Here is a 19,531-nt window from a genome sequence, read left to right as displayed (position 1 = left end):
AAACGCAACGCATATGGATCGAGTAAGAGAGACAAACTTATGCAACGACTGTAGAGCGTCATCTATTTCTCACACCGCAGAACATAGACAAATTTATTTCGTTCATTTTTCATAAGCGTTTTCATGCCATTCAGTAAAAGGCACTTCATGGTACGAATTTTAGCGATTCGGTTTAGGTACCTAAACTGAACTGCATTGGAATAGCATCGCTTATTAAAAGTTGATGGTAGGCCCTCTGGAGTAAGCACAGAATTGTTAATAGATATGGCAGTCAAAGCTTATTATGAGGTGATTTATGGCATGTGCTATATTTCGGCTTTAATTTTGTATGACATAAATTATCTGTAATGAATAGAACGTCATTGTATTTTTATTATATGCAAATAGCTGTTGATATTCCTTGAAATGAATAAAATTAAATTAAATAAACACTTTTATTTAGATATTTATTCATAAGCTAGCTGAGTACTAGCTGGCACAGCAAACGTAATACAACGTTTGCCAACGCCATATAAAATAATAAAAAAATTACAATAATTAATATTTTTAGGGTATAAAAATAGATGACGACCGATTCTCAGACCTACCAAATATATCGTACATAAAATTTATGGTACTACAATAATCATTATATTCGATTGCCATATTGCAACTCTATGGCGTGTCTGTGGATGGATTAGAATAATATTAAAATCGCGATACAAAAGTAAGTGTTGATCGTTGGGAGAAAATTTGAATTTGTATGTATTTTTTAATGCTGACTCATAATCAAACAAATAAAAAAAAAATAAAAAAATAAAAATAGTGTTGACCACCCTTAACATTTAGGGGGATGAAAAATAGATGTTGTCCGATTCTCAGACCTACCCAATATGCACTCAAAATTTCATGAGAATCGGTCAAGCCGTTTCGGAGGAGTTCGGTCCCGCACACCGTGACACGAGAATTTTATATACTTCTACGCATAGATAACTTCTACTGCAACTAAGATTGATCAGCCTTATTTTACACAAATTAAATTTGGGAACATAATTTATGAACGATGCCGGACTCGATCCTGTGACCTATCGCGTTTCGTGTGAGCGCTCTTCCACTGAGCCAACCGTTCGAATGACGTATCGTTGATAAATCTTGATATTGATATTCTTGTTCAACTCTCAGGTTGTGGCTTCATCTACAGGATTTACTTTACAGTTGATAACCTGCTCAACCCCAATATTTGCATATTAGGAAATTGACTTGAGATGTCGGTCTTTCAAGTCTGAACATTTTGTTATTATATTTTAAAGTGTTATCCCTCACTTTTGGGATTTATTACACAAATTAAATTTGAAAGGAAAACGCGTGAGGTCGCGGGTTCGAGTCCCGCATCGTTCATAAATTTTGTTTTCAAATTTAATCTGTAATGAATCCCAAAAGTATGGGTTAACATCACTTTAAAAAATAACAAATTTTTTAGCATTATTTTGAATCTTATATTTTGTGATTTAAAACGTATTAAAAAGCTAAAAAAAATCTGTACAAAATATAATAAAATATTTATTGACACTCCAATAAGTTATCCCTAACTTTTAAAAAGCTAAAGTTACGCTATTTCTGTTTCCTTCCAAGAAAAGCCTCTTGTATCTGTTCCTTCGTCAAGCCTTTCGTTTCTGGCAACATGAATATAGCAAGAAGGATGTCGATGACAGAAAAGCCAGCGAAGATGTAGAAAGACCCGGGGATGCCCAGGTACTGGGCCATCAAGGGAAAGACTCCGAGAATGAAGAAGCTGAGGAGCCACATCCATTCCATGATTATGATTGAGGCCAAGCTTTGAACCTGAAACATCACATTATACATACAACTCAAGGACGAGTAAAAAAAGAAGGACTCTGCGCCGTGATATTAGCAAGTGAAGCACCGTTATGCTAGTGTGTGTGCGGTTACGGGGGATACTAGTTACACACTTTTTTCTCCCTTAAATAATCAAATACTTATATAAAATCATTTTAACACTTTTTCACAACGCACGACGGCATTTTTAAGATATTTTATTGAGACGTAAAATGATCTGTCACAGACGATGACAATTCTCATAATAGCCGCCTATCGGCCTGTAGTAGTGTGAGCGTGAGCGTGGGGCTATGTATTTACACGTTAATCGGCTTGTTTTGGAGCTACACTCTTATGTAAGGTGACACAGAGTCCTTATTTTCTAGTCCGTGATACAGCTGTAATGTTTGTTAGAATCTGTACATGTTTTTATGGATGAAAAGTGATCGCCCCGCCCCGTAAATATTAAAAAATAAAAGTAATATTGTGAGGCAGATTTTTTTTACAATAAAGATGCAATGCAATCGCAATAAATCATAGGTACCTAATTATCTCTCTTATTATTAATTATATCTATTCCACAGAGTAATTAAACTTATAATGCGATCAAATTAAAATGTTTATATATTAGTTGTTACTCGTACAATGTTTGGTACTTTTTAATTTACTATAATATTATATATACTGGTTAATTCATCCAAGGGGATGGCCGTTGTATGTTCGTTCGCCGAGTGTACGACCGTTGTTTTTATTCCTATACCTATTATTATATTAAAACTTTGATTATGTGGTTTATATTCAAGATTTCAAGATTCACTCTTAATAAATCATAAAATTAGGAAATAACATAATAAGTACTAGTTTCCTTGATAAAAATACATTAAACCCTTAGCACCTATGGCTTAAATACTTCACGAACAGTGATCAGATTTAAAATTATTACTAAACAAATTTTTCAATAACATAGATTTAATAATAACAAGGAAATACCTAAATTTGTACTACTACGTCCTTTCTTCGTGCTTCCGCTAGAAGCTCGGTTCCCCCCTTAACGGACATATAGAACATTTCTTCAATTTTGTTCTACGGTTAGCCACGATATTCAGTTTTTGGTTCATTATTATATTCATTATGTTCATGTTGTTAGATGTACCGTTTTAGAACGATTTTTACGCGTCCCTTTTTCGCCAAATCTGATATATCAAAGTTTCAATTTGGTGATATGTGTCTCACATATTTTGTTCAAACGGAGCATGGCCCCACGGACCAGACAGGCACTGCAGACTAGCGTAGGCTACCATTTGGTAGGTTTGCTCATCTCATTCCAAAAACAACAGTGCCTTTTTTATTGAAATTTAGGATAAAAGAGGCCATTTAGGAAGCTCTTTTTAAGGTTAGACTCCTTTCGAATTTTCATTATAGTTACTCCTGTGTGTAGCGAAAATAAAAAATATACTACCTCTGACATAAATACTTCAGTGAGCAGCAGGTATGGCACACTTCCCGCTCCAAACATGAAGACGAAGCAGAAAGCCAGGATGACGCATGCTGTTAGCCACGGGGGCGCTACGTTGGTCTGCATCAAGAATCCCATCGAAACCAGGCATACACAAACGCCGATAGCTGATGCCAAGAGTAACGGCTGAAATAGAGAATATATTTTTACAGTAACTAAATATCTGTGCCATTTTATTATAGATATTATATTTATTTTTATTAGAATAGGCAATTGGCCAAGCGGCTCAAAAGTGCATGAAGATATTTTGAGATTATTTACACTTCGGAAAAGATGAGCTTAAATGAAGAAAAGTGGCAAAAAACTTATTGGTTTTAAATAAATATTAGCAGAGTACCGCCATAAGAACTCAATCGTTTCGATTTACATTCAGTTAGTTAAAAAATTACTCAAATGAACAGTAATGACGCATGGATCTTTTTTTACCATATTTTATGGAAGGAAAGCGACCCACCCCAAGTTTCCTTGATAAAAATACATTAAACCCTTAGCACCTATGCCTTTTGAGATTAAAGTATACTCATAACCCACTGTCATTATTGATGATGGATATAACGAAAGGAAGGAGATAATGTGAGTAATCAACATCATAATCAAATATGGCGGGAGATAATGTTTCGTGGTCCTTCCTTTCCTGGTGTTCCTAATTAAAACTATTTACTATTTTATCTGGTACATACCCGTCTACCAAACTTGTCTGAGAGGAGCACACTGCACATGCTTCCACACACAAGGACCAAAGCAAACATAACTGAACACATGTGCGACGAAAGACCTGGTGCTGCTTGAGAGAAGATGTCCTTCGCGTATACTTGTGCAGGAGTGAGCCCCATCATCACCTAACACAAGAACAAATCTAGTTTTAAATATTATTGGCACACAGGATATTTACAACGCATCGAGGGTTTATGAGTTTCCCGGTAACGTACTCCATGATTGCTGACAGACCCATACGAGACCATCACAGTTTTAAAAGTAATGGCTTGAAAACATGTAGTGTCAAGGTTTTATTTTATGAAAATAAGGGACAAGACGAGCAGGACGTTCAGCTACTGCCTTGCTGGTACAATGCAGTGCCGCTCAGGATTCTTGAAAGTTCCCTAAAATTCTGAATGGCACTACAACTGCGCTCGTCACCTTGAGACATAAAATGTTAAGCCTCATTTGCCCAGTAATTTCACTAGCTACGGCGCCCTTCTGACCGAAACACAGTAATGCGTATACATTACTGCTTCACGGCAGAAATAGGCACCATTGTGGTTCCCATAATCTAGCCGGCATCCTGTGCAAAGTCCCACTGGTTAAAATAACTAACGAAATAATATATTAATTTAAAAATTTAAAATAGATACAGTACAAGTATAATGTTTTTTTTTATTATCATGAAATTGTCACCGTTATCCCGTCTTATATAATTTCGATTGCTTCTACCAAACGAAATCGCGAGTAATTTGAATATGCTAGGTGGGTCACCTGCTTGCAATGCTTGCTATGCAAATGCTTCGCTAGCAATTCACGGTTGCACTGAAATGGTCTAACAAAACGATATTGTATTGCGAATCCTTAAATAAAATACTAATATATACTACTACTATAACATATTGTTGAAGTGTCAGTCAATTTTTTTAAAGTAGTAATGTATTTAAGTCATTTAATATCACCATTTTTGTATAACTCTTCATTTCTTTAATTTTAATTGTTCAACTTTGTTACTCTTTTCGCACTATTGTAAATGTTGTTTACACCTGTAAAGACATGTCATATTGTACAATCCCTTGTGTACTTGCTAAAATTTAAATTTTATAATGATGTGTTGTTGGTGCAGCTATCGAAATAAATAAATAAAATTTTCGCTGTCACCAGTGCAATCGCTTCAATCTTTCATATTTTGTATGGTGTTTGTGTTGTCATTAAATTTGATGCAGAAACATAAGCATTTCCACAACTTAATTTGAGAATTATTTAAAATAGGTTCCAGAATAACTTTCTTCTTATTTTGCAATTTTGTTCGATTGCTTTTTGCTCTAGTGTTAGCTAGTTTTGTTGATAGTAACATGATATCGATACTGAAAAAAATTTGGGACTTCGATCAATGAACGCGAAAAGTATTTTTGGAAATCCTCTCTTGATTTTCACTGACACTGCCTAACTAATTCTGAAAAAACCTTAAAAACTGGAAACCAGAAGATTTTTAGCCAGGCCTATTTTATTCTTAATTTTTGTTGAGTGGCTAAAGATGTGTGTGGCCATTATCGTGCTGAAACACCACACCCTTTCTATTGATCTATTTCAGGTGCTTTCTTTCAAATTCCTGCTGTAATCTATTTTTATTCAAAATAGGATTTAAGATAATCATGACCGTCAAAAACTACCACCCATTCGATATAGTATGCCTCTGACCTGAGAAGAACGAGCGTAAGAAACTCAGTGGGCATTTTTGATCGAATTTCTTTATAAGATTCACTCATTTTTAACCGACTTCTGATACGAGTACTTGGAAACACGAATGAAAAATAACTAGATAAAACAATTTACGTATTCGTTTTTTGTATTTTACCTTTTTATTTCATCAATAATCACAAGTACTTAATTTATGTATATTGTTTTCGCATAAACGTTATAAAATATTACTAACATACCTATACGTTTATTAACATTATTTGAAAATTTTATTCAAAAATCATTGAACTGAACGTCTGGTAAAACTTATTATGCCTTACTACTACTACTGCATATTGCTACACTTATGTCACAATGTGAGGGACACAATAGAAGTGTGGGTTAGAATTTTGCTTTTTCAAGAATCTGAGGGGACATTTATTGTAGTAGGCAAGGAATATCACTTACTATTATGTTAGCATCTTCTTCGTCTCACCCTAAAGAAACAATAAAATACAAGGCTAGAAATTCCTTTTGAATTCTTGAAAATTTATTGGAATCACTAACCTGTGTAGACATAGCAATTCCGACAACTATAAAGGCTCGTCGTGATGATGGTGAAATAACTGAAACAAAAAGACGTTTTCTGTTTTCAAAGACAAACATTTTTAATAATAATAAAAGGATTTTTGCACGTGCTTCGTAGGAATCAATTTCTTGGACTAAAGGTAACCTAAGTCTAAGTCTGGATAATGGTTTACCGATATGAAAATATTTATTGAAATCCGCGTCCATATCATCAACTTGCTCTTAATGATGCGGTTTACAAATTTCATTCCTTAATTTAATCTAAGTTGCCTTAAACATGTGTAAAAGTATTTCCATGGTGATATTTTGTCAAATCTACGTCGGAAATAGAAAGAAAGAAAAACTTTTATTCCAAAAAACACTCACAGGATAAACTTAATATAAAAAGCTAAAAGTACAAAACAAACCAAAAAAAACGTATTTAAATAGTAATTAATTTAATATTGGAGAGTTCCTGTGCAGTGCGGGAAATGGGTCACAGACTCAGGATTTATCTGTGACACGGCCATGAAACAGCACTGATTTTCAGAGTGAATCTTGACTTACATTTTCGACATATAGTAATTACGAAGTGAAGTTAATTCACGAAGTGGAGGTGGAAGATTATTCCAGCTTTTGGTTGCATTGTAACGAAAACTTCCTCTAAATGCAGCACTATGGTGTTTTAAGACAGCCGATCCATATTGCGAAGCTCTTGTTGAATTAGTGTCGTTGAGATCCCCTAGCCAAGACAATTTACTGTAGAGATAGTATGGTGTTTTGACTTTTATTATACCGAAAAGCCTAAGTGCAAAATGAACTTTTCTGTGGAAACTCATATTAAGATCTCCGGCATCGTTCCAAAACGGAGTTATATGTCCCATAAGTAGCGTGCACACGCATCTAGTAAAAGGTGTATTGCCTTCCTAGAGCGAGCCAGTAATCGATCACCATACACCACGTCTCCGAAATTCAGTTTTGACAAGATAAGTGAATCGCATAGTCTAAGACGTAACTGAGTACTAATGTAATTTTTTATACGATAAAGTGTTTTAAATTGATAGTAACAGTTACCCATAGTCTTATTCACAATTTTTTTCGAATCCCAAGCTCTCGTCAAAAATGTTGCCTAGATTGCGAGCCTTAGAAACCTGTTCAATACTTTTATTTCCAATTTTAATATGAAGATTTAGGCGCTGAGTCTTTTCTAATTGAGAAGGCGTCACGAGTAACATTGTATTTCGTTTTTTCAGTGTTAAGAACCCCTGCATTTCTTTCTGACCATTCTGCTATACTATTGAAATCGTTGTTCAATTGCTTTAGAGCCAAGTGTGAGTGATTTGGATGGAACGATATATCGTATAAGTGAAAGTCATCAGCATACGATAGCGGCGATTGACATTGTGATTCGTTCGGAATTACACATTAATTTTGTTTTTCCTAAATATTTTAGCTATTTTATCTGATATTGGACCAATATATGTCAAACTACCCTCATATTTGGTATTTGGTTGTGGTGGGACGGGATAAAGTTCTGAGTTAATTAAATATTTTACATACATGTGATAAAGGATTCCACTCAAATATGTTAGAGCAATTAGAAATAATAAACTACAAAAATAACATGTTTACATTGTTGAATGAACAAACATATTTAGTCCCATCACCTTTGTTGCGTATCTCTTCCGGGGGGTAATACGTCACAACAGCCGACCAACCACCGCGCTTCATTTAATGGGACGAGGGTATAAAAGAACGGCTTCCGGCTCACTTGCTTCAGTCTCGTGCCAGATTTTGGCGAGACAACACGTCCTGAGGATGCCTCGTGTAGAGGCGAAACACGTGTCGAATTGTTTAAAGACAAATATTGGCGGAATTAACACTAAAGAAAACTCGAATCATTTGTATAATTATGGATTTCCGCAAAGTGACGCCTACATCAATAAATTTTCTCGTAAATAAATTTTAATTATTTACCACCAACAAGACAAACACTAACAAAAGCATTATAATATTATTACAGTTAAAAATAAACTCTAAGTGTTGGCTTAGTTATAGGTATTACACACATTTCAACATAGACATAAAAGACAAGTATTGAATTAAATTGAATGCAAAAATTATCGGGATATTTACAAAGTGAATTAAACATCAATGAATTAGAAATCAATAATATTTTATAATAATTAAAACATGAATCATTTCACAATTCTTCATTTAATATCGCTAGTTTTATCTTTTTTAAGTCGTTCTAAGTTGCAATGTGCATAATTCTTTGTGGTTTTTAAGTTTAGTTCCATAACTCGATAGTTCTTAGAGAAAATTTAATGGTTAAGTTGTCGCGTAAATGTAATCTACTTGGGCGAGGTTACAAATCAATCAAAATAAATTAAGTTAATGTAATGTCAGCTATTAATAATCATGAACTAAGTATACTGTTTTGGATCGATTTGATGGCAGATATAAGAAAAGAAAAAATAAACCAACACATTACAGCTAACGAAACATCTAAAGATAACTTCCAGTTGAGATTATTATATAAAATTATCTTACATAGCATCTTGTATGGAGGCATCGGCATTTTATTTTCACATGTTTCATTTTCATTACTTCCCTCCAATTTTTCCTTTTCTGCCTTTTCAGCGTCAACTTCTGCAAAATTAAAAACTATTTGATGATACAATGCTACTGTTATCTATACTTCTATACTAATATTATAAAGGGGAAAGATTTAATTGTATGTTTGTTTGCATTGAATAGGCTCCTAATAAATCTATTTCAAAAATCTTTCACTGTCCCTGTAACATAATATGCTTATATTTTCAAAATATAAAGGATATTTACTAAAACTCCAATAATGTAACCCAAGGTGTAGAAAGAATACTTATAATAAATATCATTTACATCGCGTGCGCTGAGAAAAGTATTGTTGATAAAATAATATAATGCAATATCCGGACTGCAGGTTTTTGCAAGCAACTTTGTTTCACTATAGAATGGACGGTCTTAACAGCACGGTAAGATATAGGTAAACCTTCAAACAATTAGTACACCTGTCTTAAAGGTTGGCTTTGTTCCGGGGAATCCTCAGGTTTTGTAAGACAATTAATGAAATGAAATGAAATTTTATTAGAGAGAAGCATTGTAGTTAAGATGTTAACTTAATATTATTAATAACCCAATATGTTTCGTCAAATTATATGCAAAATATAAAATATGTTATAGAGTTGTCTAATTACACATTACTGTTATACTGAAACATGTCGGATTTGACAATGCTCTATAATTAATATTAATAAAATTATAATTTAAAGATATTATAAAATAAGACGTAAATAATTTAATAATTCATTTAGTTCCTATGTATAATTTCAACAAATTTAATGTCATAAATGCATTGACTTTTTGACGTTTGAGTATGTTTGTTGCATCTCTTTACATATTATATTGTAATTGAAATGATTTGTAAATCGATGGAAATGTAAATCTTGATATAAAAGAGTGGCAATGAGTTTCTTGCTACTTCTTCTCATTAGCTCAACCCTTTACGAAGTAGCGGTAGATTCAATAAGAAAATATTTTGTGTCATTTCCGTGACCTACATGAATAAAGTTATATTATTATTTTGATTTGATTTGATTTGATAAAAGTATATAATTTACATCACAGACCAGTAAAAATATAAGGACTCCGTGTCATCTTACATAACAGTGTAGCACCAAAACAAGCCGATTAACGTGTAAATACATAGCCCCACGCAAACACTTACACTACTACATGCCGATAGGTGGCCATTATGAGAATTGTCATCGTCTGTGACAGATCAGTTTGCGTCTCAATAAAATATTTTAAAAATGCCGTCGTGCGTTGTGAAAAAGTGTAAAAATGATACTATATGAGTATTTGTGGCCATATATGATTATTTAAGGGAGATAAAATTGTGTTACTAGTATCCCCCGTAACCGCACACACACTAGCATAACTGTGCTTCACTTGCTAATATCACGGCGAGTCCTTCGTTTTTTTTACTATACCGTGAATTTTCATATAATATTATTATCAAATAGACTAGTTCGTTATAATAATTCAATTTGTATTGAAAAATTCATTTAAACTATAGAAGCACTTGTTTATTAACATTGATGTAGTCTTCTTTTAAAAATCTTAAAAAGTAAATCTTCCAATTCATTAGGCAACTTATTATATGTTTTCATGGACATGCTGTAACGATAATAGCTTTAAGGGTAAATTTAGAATAAAATTAAGGGTAAATTTAAAGGTTATTCAGACATTATCTATAAATAAATTTAAATGTTTTATAAAAAAAATGGCTCTGTCGAAAATCCTATTACTCCACAGCTGAATATCTAAGTGATCGGACAGCCTGGGACTAGATTATGATTATTTTATAGCGATAGAAATAACTGTACAATATTGTATATTTTATTGAAAAGAGTGCAAAAAAAGAATGCTGGGAGAGTTTCTTGCGCTGCTTCTTCTCTCTCAGAGCGCCATTTGTTTCCGAAGCGGTAGTGGTATCTAGTATATTAGATATTTTGACATCGAAAGTAATTCTGAAGTCAATTCTGAGAAAATAAATACCTTTATGCCTAAAAGATACAGTTCTACATAAGGGAAATATGAGTCTATTTAGATACCTGGCGTTTAAAACCTTTTAACATTGTATAGATATCAGACGTATGTTTTTGATCAAATTCAAATTCAATTTCAAATTCAAATCAAAATCCAATTCAAATTCAAATTCAAGGCTTATCTCATAATTTCTTTAAATAGAGGTCGACAAGAAGAAGCACTCGTTGCATCTCCTATTTCATAAAAAAAAAACTTGCAATTTTAACTTACCAGACATGGGCACTAATTCCGCAGGTTGCAGCCTCTGTTTTAATCTAGAGAGCTCTTCAAGTACAACTTTAGAGTCTGGCGATTCACCTCTATATAGTGCTATCGACATCCGAGCCTCCTGTAACATTTATTAGTTTGATGACAAAAATGTAACCAGTTTTTGTGTATTTTTTTTACTTAGTATTGTTAACGAGCCCTGATCATTTTTTTTTATGAAAATAAAGAACGAGACGAGCAGGACGTTCAGCTAATTGTAATTGATACGCCATGCCCACTACAATGCAGTGACGCTCAGTATTATTGGAAAACCCAAAATTTCTGAGCGGCACAACAATTACACTCGTCACCTGAGACATAAGATGTTAAAGTCTAATTTGCCCAGTAATTTCACTAGCTACGGCGCTCTCCAGACCGAAACACAATAATGTTTACACATTACTGTTTCACGACAGAAATAGGCGCCGTTGTTGTACCCATAATCTAGCCGGCATCCTGTGCAAAGGAGCCTCCACTGGTAATTTTGTAGGTACTTCAATACCTGTAACTAAATCGACACGACCGACGACAGCAAGTGTCTGATTGCGATGCCGTTCTCCCCTTATGGCTTCGTCTAGTAGCCGTGGTGAGTCATTATATCTATTTATTACACATAATAATATGGTATTGCTATAGTATAACTTCGATCTCATTATGTACTGGATTGACTTGACCTTACAATCTTACTTGACCAGAAATAAATGTCAGATCGCATGATTGGTAAGGCCATACAACAGCTATCGTGTGGACTCGCAAGCGACTCTTTAAAAATGGTCAAAATCACACTCCTAGGACACCTCTGCTATGCTCATGCGACCCACCTGCTCAGCTGTTTTGGCGCCAAACCCGCCGTCGCTACATGAGCTATATCCACTTGTGTTTACATTAGCCTCGGTGGTATCATTAAGCGGTTTATGCTACGGGTTGCTAGATAAACAAGCTTGGTTATTATAAGCAAAAAACGTGATTTGTGATAGATTAATGCTGTGATATCGCCGCTCGTTCAGAGTTGTACGAGAAATTCTGACTATTTTGCTAAACGCGTCAAAATAAAAAATACTAATTGAATTCTTTGTATTTTTTTTACTATAGTGGACACGCTGTAGTATAATCTTATGATTTCTTTCAAATATTAAAATCAAAATACGAGCGAGCTGTGGTCAGAAAGAAGATATTGTGACAAGGACTGAGAAAGGAATGCTGAAATCGTTTAGTCACGTGGAGCGAATGAGCGAAGAAAGAAGTGTGTGGGCAAGTCGGTTGCGCGAGACATTCGTCGTAAAACATTCGTCGACCAAATTAGAGACGTTTATGAAAAGAGAGCATGTATGAAAAGAGTAACGAATGTAGAGGAAGCGCGTGAGGTTTGTAAGGATAGAAGCAAGTGGCATTCTATTGTCTCTGCCTACCCCGACGGAAAATCCACGAAAACCTCTATGGCCCTTTCTGGGTAAGCTGTCGCTCGCGATTTCAGAGTTAGATTACAATAGTTATAATAATTACATGATGGTATTTTAATATCTACATTGCATAAATATGGTTGTTTTTCTAAATATAATTTTTTTAGTAAGCTTGTATATTTTCTGCTCTTTTAAATTTGGTAGGTTATCTGGCAATGCGGTTATAATATTAGGTATTATATTACTTAGCATTCTTGTGCCATAGATATTTTTGATCTTTGTATGCTAAATGTCTTGGAATTTATTAAGTTTCTTAAATTGCTGGACCTTTAACTTTTACTTTATTAACTTGCTTTTTTGATAACTTGTCAATTGAACGTAGAATTAAAGTGGAAACGTTTTATTTTCTTTTATTGATAATAAAGTAATTTAGCCACGTCGTGTATAAACAATATAATATAACTGTTTAAATGTATAAACCGGCTCCATAGCAATTTCACTTCATAGAAAACATTGTAACTGTTTTTCTTTAAGACACCGTTCCAGTTTCAAATCAACTTCTACACATTATAAATAAAAATAATAATTAAGTAAGAAAAGTCACAAAAAGCATAGGTCTTGACTTAAGCTGAAAATAACAACTTAATATAGCTAATTACTGACCTCTTCTCTGTTCTTCTTTATCAAAAATACAGGACTTTCAACGGAGGATAACAGGAGTCCGACATACATGATGCAAAGCGCCATATTCACCCATATGGTTTGATGGTACGAAAGCAGCCAACCACATAAATAGGATATCAGTACTCCGACGCAGTAGAAAGCCATGGGTGCTAAAAAGTATGATTATTTTAGCAATCATTGAGAGAAAGAAAACATTTTAATTTATTTTTACGTAGGCATACAAGTGAATTTTCTAGAAACGGTCATAATGTTAACACCAGGAACTAACATAAGCTTATTATGCATACTATTCGGCTATGTCGAGTTTATAAGTCTTTTGTTTGGGTGTATATGCTTTTGCGACAAGATTCCAGATGATGTTCACAACAAATGTATTACGAAATTCAAATGAATTGTTAAAAGACGTTTATGTGGTAAAGGTTACTAAAACATAATGATTTTCTTTAAGACACTGTTGTGTCATTAAAAAAAAATTGATACACTTTTACACAAATTACCTTGCCCCAAACTAGGCATAGCCTATACTATAGACACAAGATAACGATATTTTTAATACAATAAAGTAACTATTCAACGCGGACGAAGTCGCAAGTAAAATCTAGTAATTTATATTTGGCAAATCAGTACTAGTCCAGTCAACAAGTGCCTTTTTGGTCAACTTTTTTCAGCAGTCTCCGAAAATTATGATTGAGGTGTCATTCGATTCGGAATGGCATCTAGATTGGTTTTCGAAAAATGAAGTTTCGCTTGCAAAAATTACAAAAGTTATTAACAATTAACTAAAAAGGGGGTTAAGTTTATTGAAAATATCTCATAAACTAATAAAGATTGAAAAATCAAATTTGAAAAAAGATTAAAAAAGAGGAGGAAATTTCCCCAAAAAAAGTATTGACTCTATAAAGATATATTTCCCAGAGGGTTGAAAATATGCCCGAAAACGGATACTCCGGCTTGCGCAAGCCACGCGCCCTTCACCTTTAATCCACGGACCTTTAATGAATACATATTATTTAAACTTATTAAATATGAAATTTAAAAATTTAAAAAATTCAGGTGTCTACAAGACGGAACAACGTACAATAGTCCGTGATCAAAAAGTTTTTACCGCGATTTTTCAATAACTTATCCAATAATTAATTAAAACTTTTTTGTAGCATGAACATTAACATTGCAAGTGCGATAATTTCGACAAGTGTTAAAATTGCTAATTTTCATTTTGTTATTAACAATTTACTAAGGTAAATATCATAATATTATGATTTATTTTACTACATTATGAAATATTTAATAGTTGACTAGACAATTGAAAGGAGGATGGCCAGAATGCATATATTTTGGGACCCACTAAAAGAAGTGGCGTACATCATGATACAGAAAAAATCAAATAAGTAAGTAAATCTAAAAAAATGGGAGAAAAAAGATAGGTATATCTTTTAAGTAAAATATAACCTAAAATAATTAATCAATATCTATTATTCAATTAATAATTTGTATAAGATAATATAATATTTATGTGGAAGGTTGGCCAGCAGTTAATAATTGAGGATTTACAATCCATTGTTTTTTCAAGGAGGTATCGAATCTTTTAAAGATACTTATCTACTGATTTTAGTATCAACAAACGATAATAATCTTATTGGGTCTTATTTTGAATTATTACTGATTTCTGATTTGAGTAGGTATAGACAGTTTGATGGTGTCGGAACATCCATATAAAAAATTACTGTCATGTAAAAAAAATGTCAATTTCAAATTTCAATTGCGCAAAACGTTCCAATAGTGCAAGATGACTTATTTTTTAATCTATATATATAAAAATGAATAGCTGTTCGTTAGTCTCGCTAAAACTCGAGAACGGCTGGACCGATTTGGCTAATTTTGGCCTTGAATTATTTGTGGAAGTCCAAAGAAGGTTTAAAAGGTGAATAAATAGGAAAATGCTGCTAAATTAAATAAAAACAACAATATTTGTTTTTCCATGGATGTGTCCATACATAATTTCTATGAGAGATTTATTGACGCACGGTTTGACAGTTCTGCTGTGAAACAATTTCATTACGACAGCAGGGTGCATATTTTACGAAGTAATTTTTGATGTTATGATATATTATTGACAAATTATATAAAAACATTATTTTATTTATTACATGCAGAACAACGTCTGTTTGGTCAGCTAGTAAATTATAATAATTTATTTCTTTTGACTCCCATATCATAGCGACTCAATAATTTTTGTATAAGCATCGTATAAGCTTTAGTTTATAATTAATATAAACCTGTACTTGTACGATGCTTCCTTAATTTTTAAACTATGTGGGACCATTCTCGCCATCCTCTTTTGAAATTTAAAACCTTCACGACTTGTCCATTCTTGGGTTAATAATTATAATTATCATAAAAGCAAGATACAACCAACTGAATCATCACTGTTGATTGTTTTTATATAATTTCATGAATATAGGTTTAATATAATAATTATAACACTAGAAATAAAGGGATTGCTTGTAACTAATTCTAGTAGGCTTCATAAGATACATAATAGCTTTAAGGGTAAATGTATACACTTCTATAATAAAGTCCCAGCCACTGTTCAGGCATTATCTATAAATAAATTTAAATGTTTTATACAAAAAATGGCTCTGTCGTAAATCCAATCACTACCTAAAATGATCGGACAGCCTGGGACTAGATTGTGATTATTTTATAGCGATATAAATGACTGTACAATATTGTATATGTTTATATATATATAGAGTTTCTGGCGCCTCTTCTTCTCTCTCAGAGCTCCATTTGTTTCCGAAGCGGTAGTAATATCTAGTATATTAGAAATGACACCAAAGAGAATTCTAAAGGAATAAATTTTGAGAAAATAAATGCCTTTATGCCTTTTAATAATATAATAATTATTTCCATAATCTTTTCTCGGGAGATTTTTTTATAATAATGAAGACTACAGATACAAGAACACATAGACATTTTAGTTTTAATATACGGTTGACCCCCGTTTAAAGTTCTATTAAATAATACCTGATCCCAACATTCCTCGAATAGACTCTTCTGCTACTTCTGAAATGAATATTGGTCCATGAACAGAAGCACCACCACTCGCTAGTCCAGCCAAGAACCGTGCTACAATAATGACCAAACTTGATGTTGTTATCTCCACTAATATCCATGAAAGCTAAAAGGTAATTAATTTTAAACTTTTTAAATTCAAAACGAAATATTCATTGCTAAGACAAGTATAAGGTATTAAATAATCTTATATTGCTATATAAAATACAGAATGTAAAACACACAAAAATAAGATCTTATAACAAATGCAATAGATAATCACAGGTCTCAGCCATAGTTAAAAGTTGAAGTGGATATGGGAAAATTTACACGATGGGTAAGCGCTATAGAGGAAACCCATGAACTAGATAGAAAGATGATATTAACAAATTGCTGGCCATAGTGGCAAAAAATAACCTAAGACCCAAGGAAAGTGGATGCTTTAGAGTATACCTTTACCAGAGAGAGGTGCCAGTAGAATATTATTAGAATAATCATGCTACATTATATATTATTTTTTATTTATGACTATTTATGAGTTTGGTGAGATTTTAATCGTCTCTTATGAAATCACTATTCAAGGGCTGTAAACACATTCTACTGTGTGTGGCCAAAACGTACACTTCGCCTTGATCAGGGAATCTTCTCCAGTACTTGAACCACAAAGAAGATTGATCAATGGAGCATTGTTGTTGTTGAGAGTGGTAGTATTCACCAACAATCAAGAGAACAGGTTCACAGAATCCTATGTATTAACTAAGCCGAAAATATTAACTACAATCAGCAGATTAAGATATAGATCCGCTCAACACTTGAGGGGGATCCCAACCATTTACCACAGAAAATCTCAGGGTAGAACTCCTTAGAAAAATGCAAACATGGCCATACAAAACAGACCTGGCGGCAGACTGTTATTAATGTAGCAAAAATCATGGAATGGACTTGCTGTAAGATCAAGTTGCTGAAGACTAATCGGGATGGAGATAGACGTTTATATTAGTCAAACATCATGGAAAATTTACCCTGATGATTTACCGTACAAAAAATTCATTGAACGACCAGATGGAATTAATATATAATTTTAAAACTGTATTTTAACTACAAAATAAATATGCTTAGGGCATTTAACACATTACGGAACATACAAACGATGCACTTTAAACATTCAGTTTAGCCATATCTTAGGAATCTCATGCAGTTCTTATTGGTGGCTTATAATTATTGTATGGGCAGTATTGAGAGACTGTCATGATAATAGTAGTAAAAATGTAGGAAGTAATTGAAAATAAACCATTAAATAAAATGACACTTACTAAAACAGTAAAAGCAATGAACAATCCACCTTTCTGCCTCCCAAATACATCAAATATCGTACCAGCACACATGGTGCCAAACATTGCTCCAAAGGACGGTAAACTACCAACCATAGAAACTTCGAAGCTAGTCATTGGAGCTGAAATGACGGTGGTGTTCTGTGCTGTATATTCGCTGATAGTATATGATGGCCAAACGTTGAACATAGCTGATATAAGGTAACTGAAGGCACCTGAAGCAGAATTATTAAATATAATGATTTTATATAAGAGTGATATATTTCAGGAATTATTATCATTTACTATGATTGGCCTAGGTCCATTATCATTACATATAATGCTTCAAACCTTAGTTTTATAAACTGTATCAAAAACCTGATAGCTTTAATTTCTATTAAAAACAATATTTATGTAAACATTTAAAAAAACTATTTGCTACTGTGATATAACATGTATGGCACAGAAATAGTAAGGTAGCATTAATGCCTAAACGATGCGTCCAATTGATACGTACATGCCAAAGTTGTTTGAAACTGTCTTATTTTTCCCATTTTCACTAGAGATTTCAGCACAATCGTTATACAGTAAATTTAAAAATGAACTAACCAGGTAGAGATCAGTTATTATTAATATTATTTTGCTACTGTCTTAAAGGTATTAATTTATAAAATATTTGCAAATACTAAATAAATAATTAAGATTGATAAGACATAGTCTTAAATAGAGTAAACCTTGTGTAATAATAGCATTTGTTTGGAGCGGTACGAAATGTTGTGATTAGAGTGAGGGTGATAATATGTGAATTTATGTTTTTTATTATGAGTACGATTTACAGCACTAAATATACGAGTATAATCATATAAATAATATCATAGGCCAATAATAAAGCTTCAAAATTAAGTTTTATAATGGTAAAAAGTATTAGGTAAGGTCAAAATATAAGACACTCACTAATGAAAATATAAACTATCTAAGAGGAATATTTTAAGTATGTTACTTTGAATGCGATTGAAACTGTTCAAAGTGATATTGTGCCAGAGCTCTATTTGCCGACGTTATTCTAGTAGCAAATAGTTCAATATATATATCACCCGTTAGATTGTTGAAATTGTGCGCAGATCTGATCATAAAGCTGTTTCATCTGTAGTTTACTTCACTGTAGGTTCAAAAAGAACGTTCATTGTTTAAGGACTTTTCTATATATGCGAAGACGCAGCAGAGATAACAATTCAATACAGTCAAACTGACTTTGATTTTTATCAAAAACCATATATCTGCCATGCTGTGTCTTCTAGACAACGATATGAAATGAAAGTGGCTACACCTTGTTTGGATATCGATTAATTTAATTCGTGCTTTATATAGTAGGTGTCTCATAATTCTCTTTTGCACATTTTCGCTCATATTGAGGATTCTATATTACTCCGAACATAGGCATAGTACAGTATCTTGACCGTTTCTATTTCAGTAAAGTCAGCTGAAGTTCTATATACATGTTTATCAAATAGAAACTTACAGTCATGCAACACCCTAAGATCATTAATTTCACGGACTTTTGGTAAATTTGTTCCCTTTATCGTATAAATCGTGCCAATAAGTCCAGTCTATTATTAGAGCAATAAACTTCGAATCTTTCTTGGATTGCTGGTAAATAGCTTTAAGTATTTTCATATTGTCAACATATAAAAGTATTTTTGAACGAATGAAACGTGAAGTTATGTCGTTAGTAAATTAGTTGAACATCAAAGGACCTAATAGTGATCCTTGTGGTACCCCATAAGGTATCCGTATCCATTAAGCGTCCCCTCAAGATAACAGCTTGAGAACGATTGTTAATATGTGATTTGAGACAGCGGTACAGTCGCCATGTATGCAAGCTGCTGATAGCTTTTTTAATAGGATGC

The 19,531-nt window shown here is 33.0% G+C and overlaps 1 protein-coding gene across 1 annotated transcript; it reads right to left on the bottom strand.

The window, feature by feature from the left end:
- Positions 1-1,519: 1,519 nt before the first annotated feature.
- LOC126967641 (facilitated trehalose transporter Tret1-2 homolog) lies at positions 1,520-18,244 on the bottom strand. Its single transcript, XM_050812210.1, has 10 exons — positions 18,142-18,244; positions 17,628-17,860; positions 16,288-16,441; positions 13,240-13,409; positions 11,141-11,258; positions 8,831-8,929; positions 6,278-6,336; positions 4,012-4,170; positions 3,275-3,457; positions 1,520-1,821 (listed from the first exon to the last, which is right to left on the bottom strand). Exons 1-10 carry the CDS (start codon positions 18,176-18,178, stop codon positions 1,591-1,593), a joined length of 1,443 nt encoding a protein of 480 aa, XP_050668167.1. The 5' UTR covers positions 18,179-18,244; the 3' UTR covers positions 1,520-1,590.
- Positions 18,245-19,531: the final 1,287 nt, after the last annotated feature.

The sequence above is a fragment of the Leptidea sinapis genome, chromosome 13 (genome assembly GCF_905404315.1).
Source record: "Leptidea sinapis chromosome 13, ilLepSina1.1, whole genome shotgun sequence".
Lineage (NCBI taxonomy): Eukaryota > Metazoa > Arthropoda > Insecta > Lepidoptera > Pieridae > Leptidea > Leptidea sinapis.
This window is presented reverse-complemented; position numbering and strand designations above follow the sequence as displayed.

Bases quoted from the DNA above. Each gene is read 5' to 3' on its own strand.
- LOC126967641 (XM_050812210.1), bottom strand. From the start codon at position 18,178: ATGGGAAAAATAAGACAGTTTCAAACAACTTTGGCAT. The intron at 13,410-16,287 runs GTATTATTTAAT...CATACTTTTTAG, and splicing joins TCGAGGAATGTTGGGATCAG to CACCCATGGCTTTCTACTGC. The intron at 6,337-8,830 runs GTAAGATAATTT...TTTTTGTTTCAG, and splicing joins GCCTCCATACAAGATGCTAT to TTATTTCACCATCATCACGA.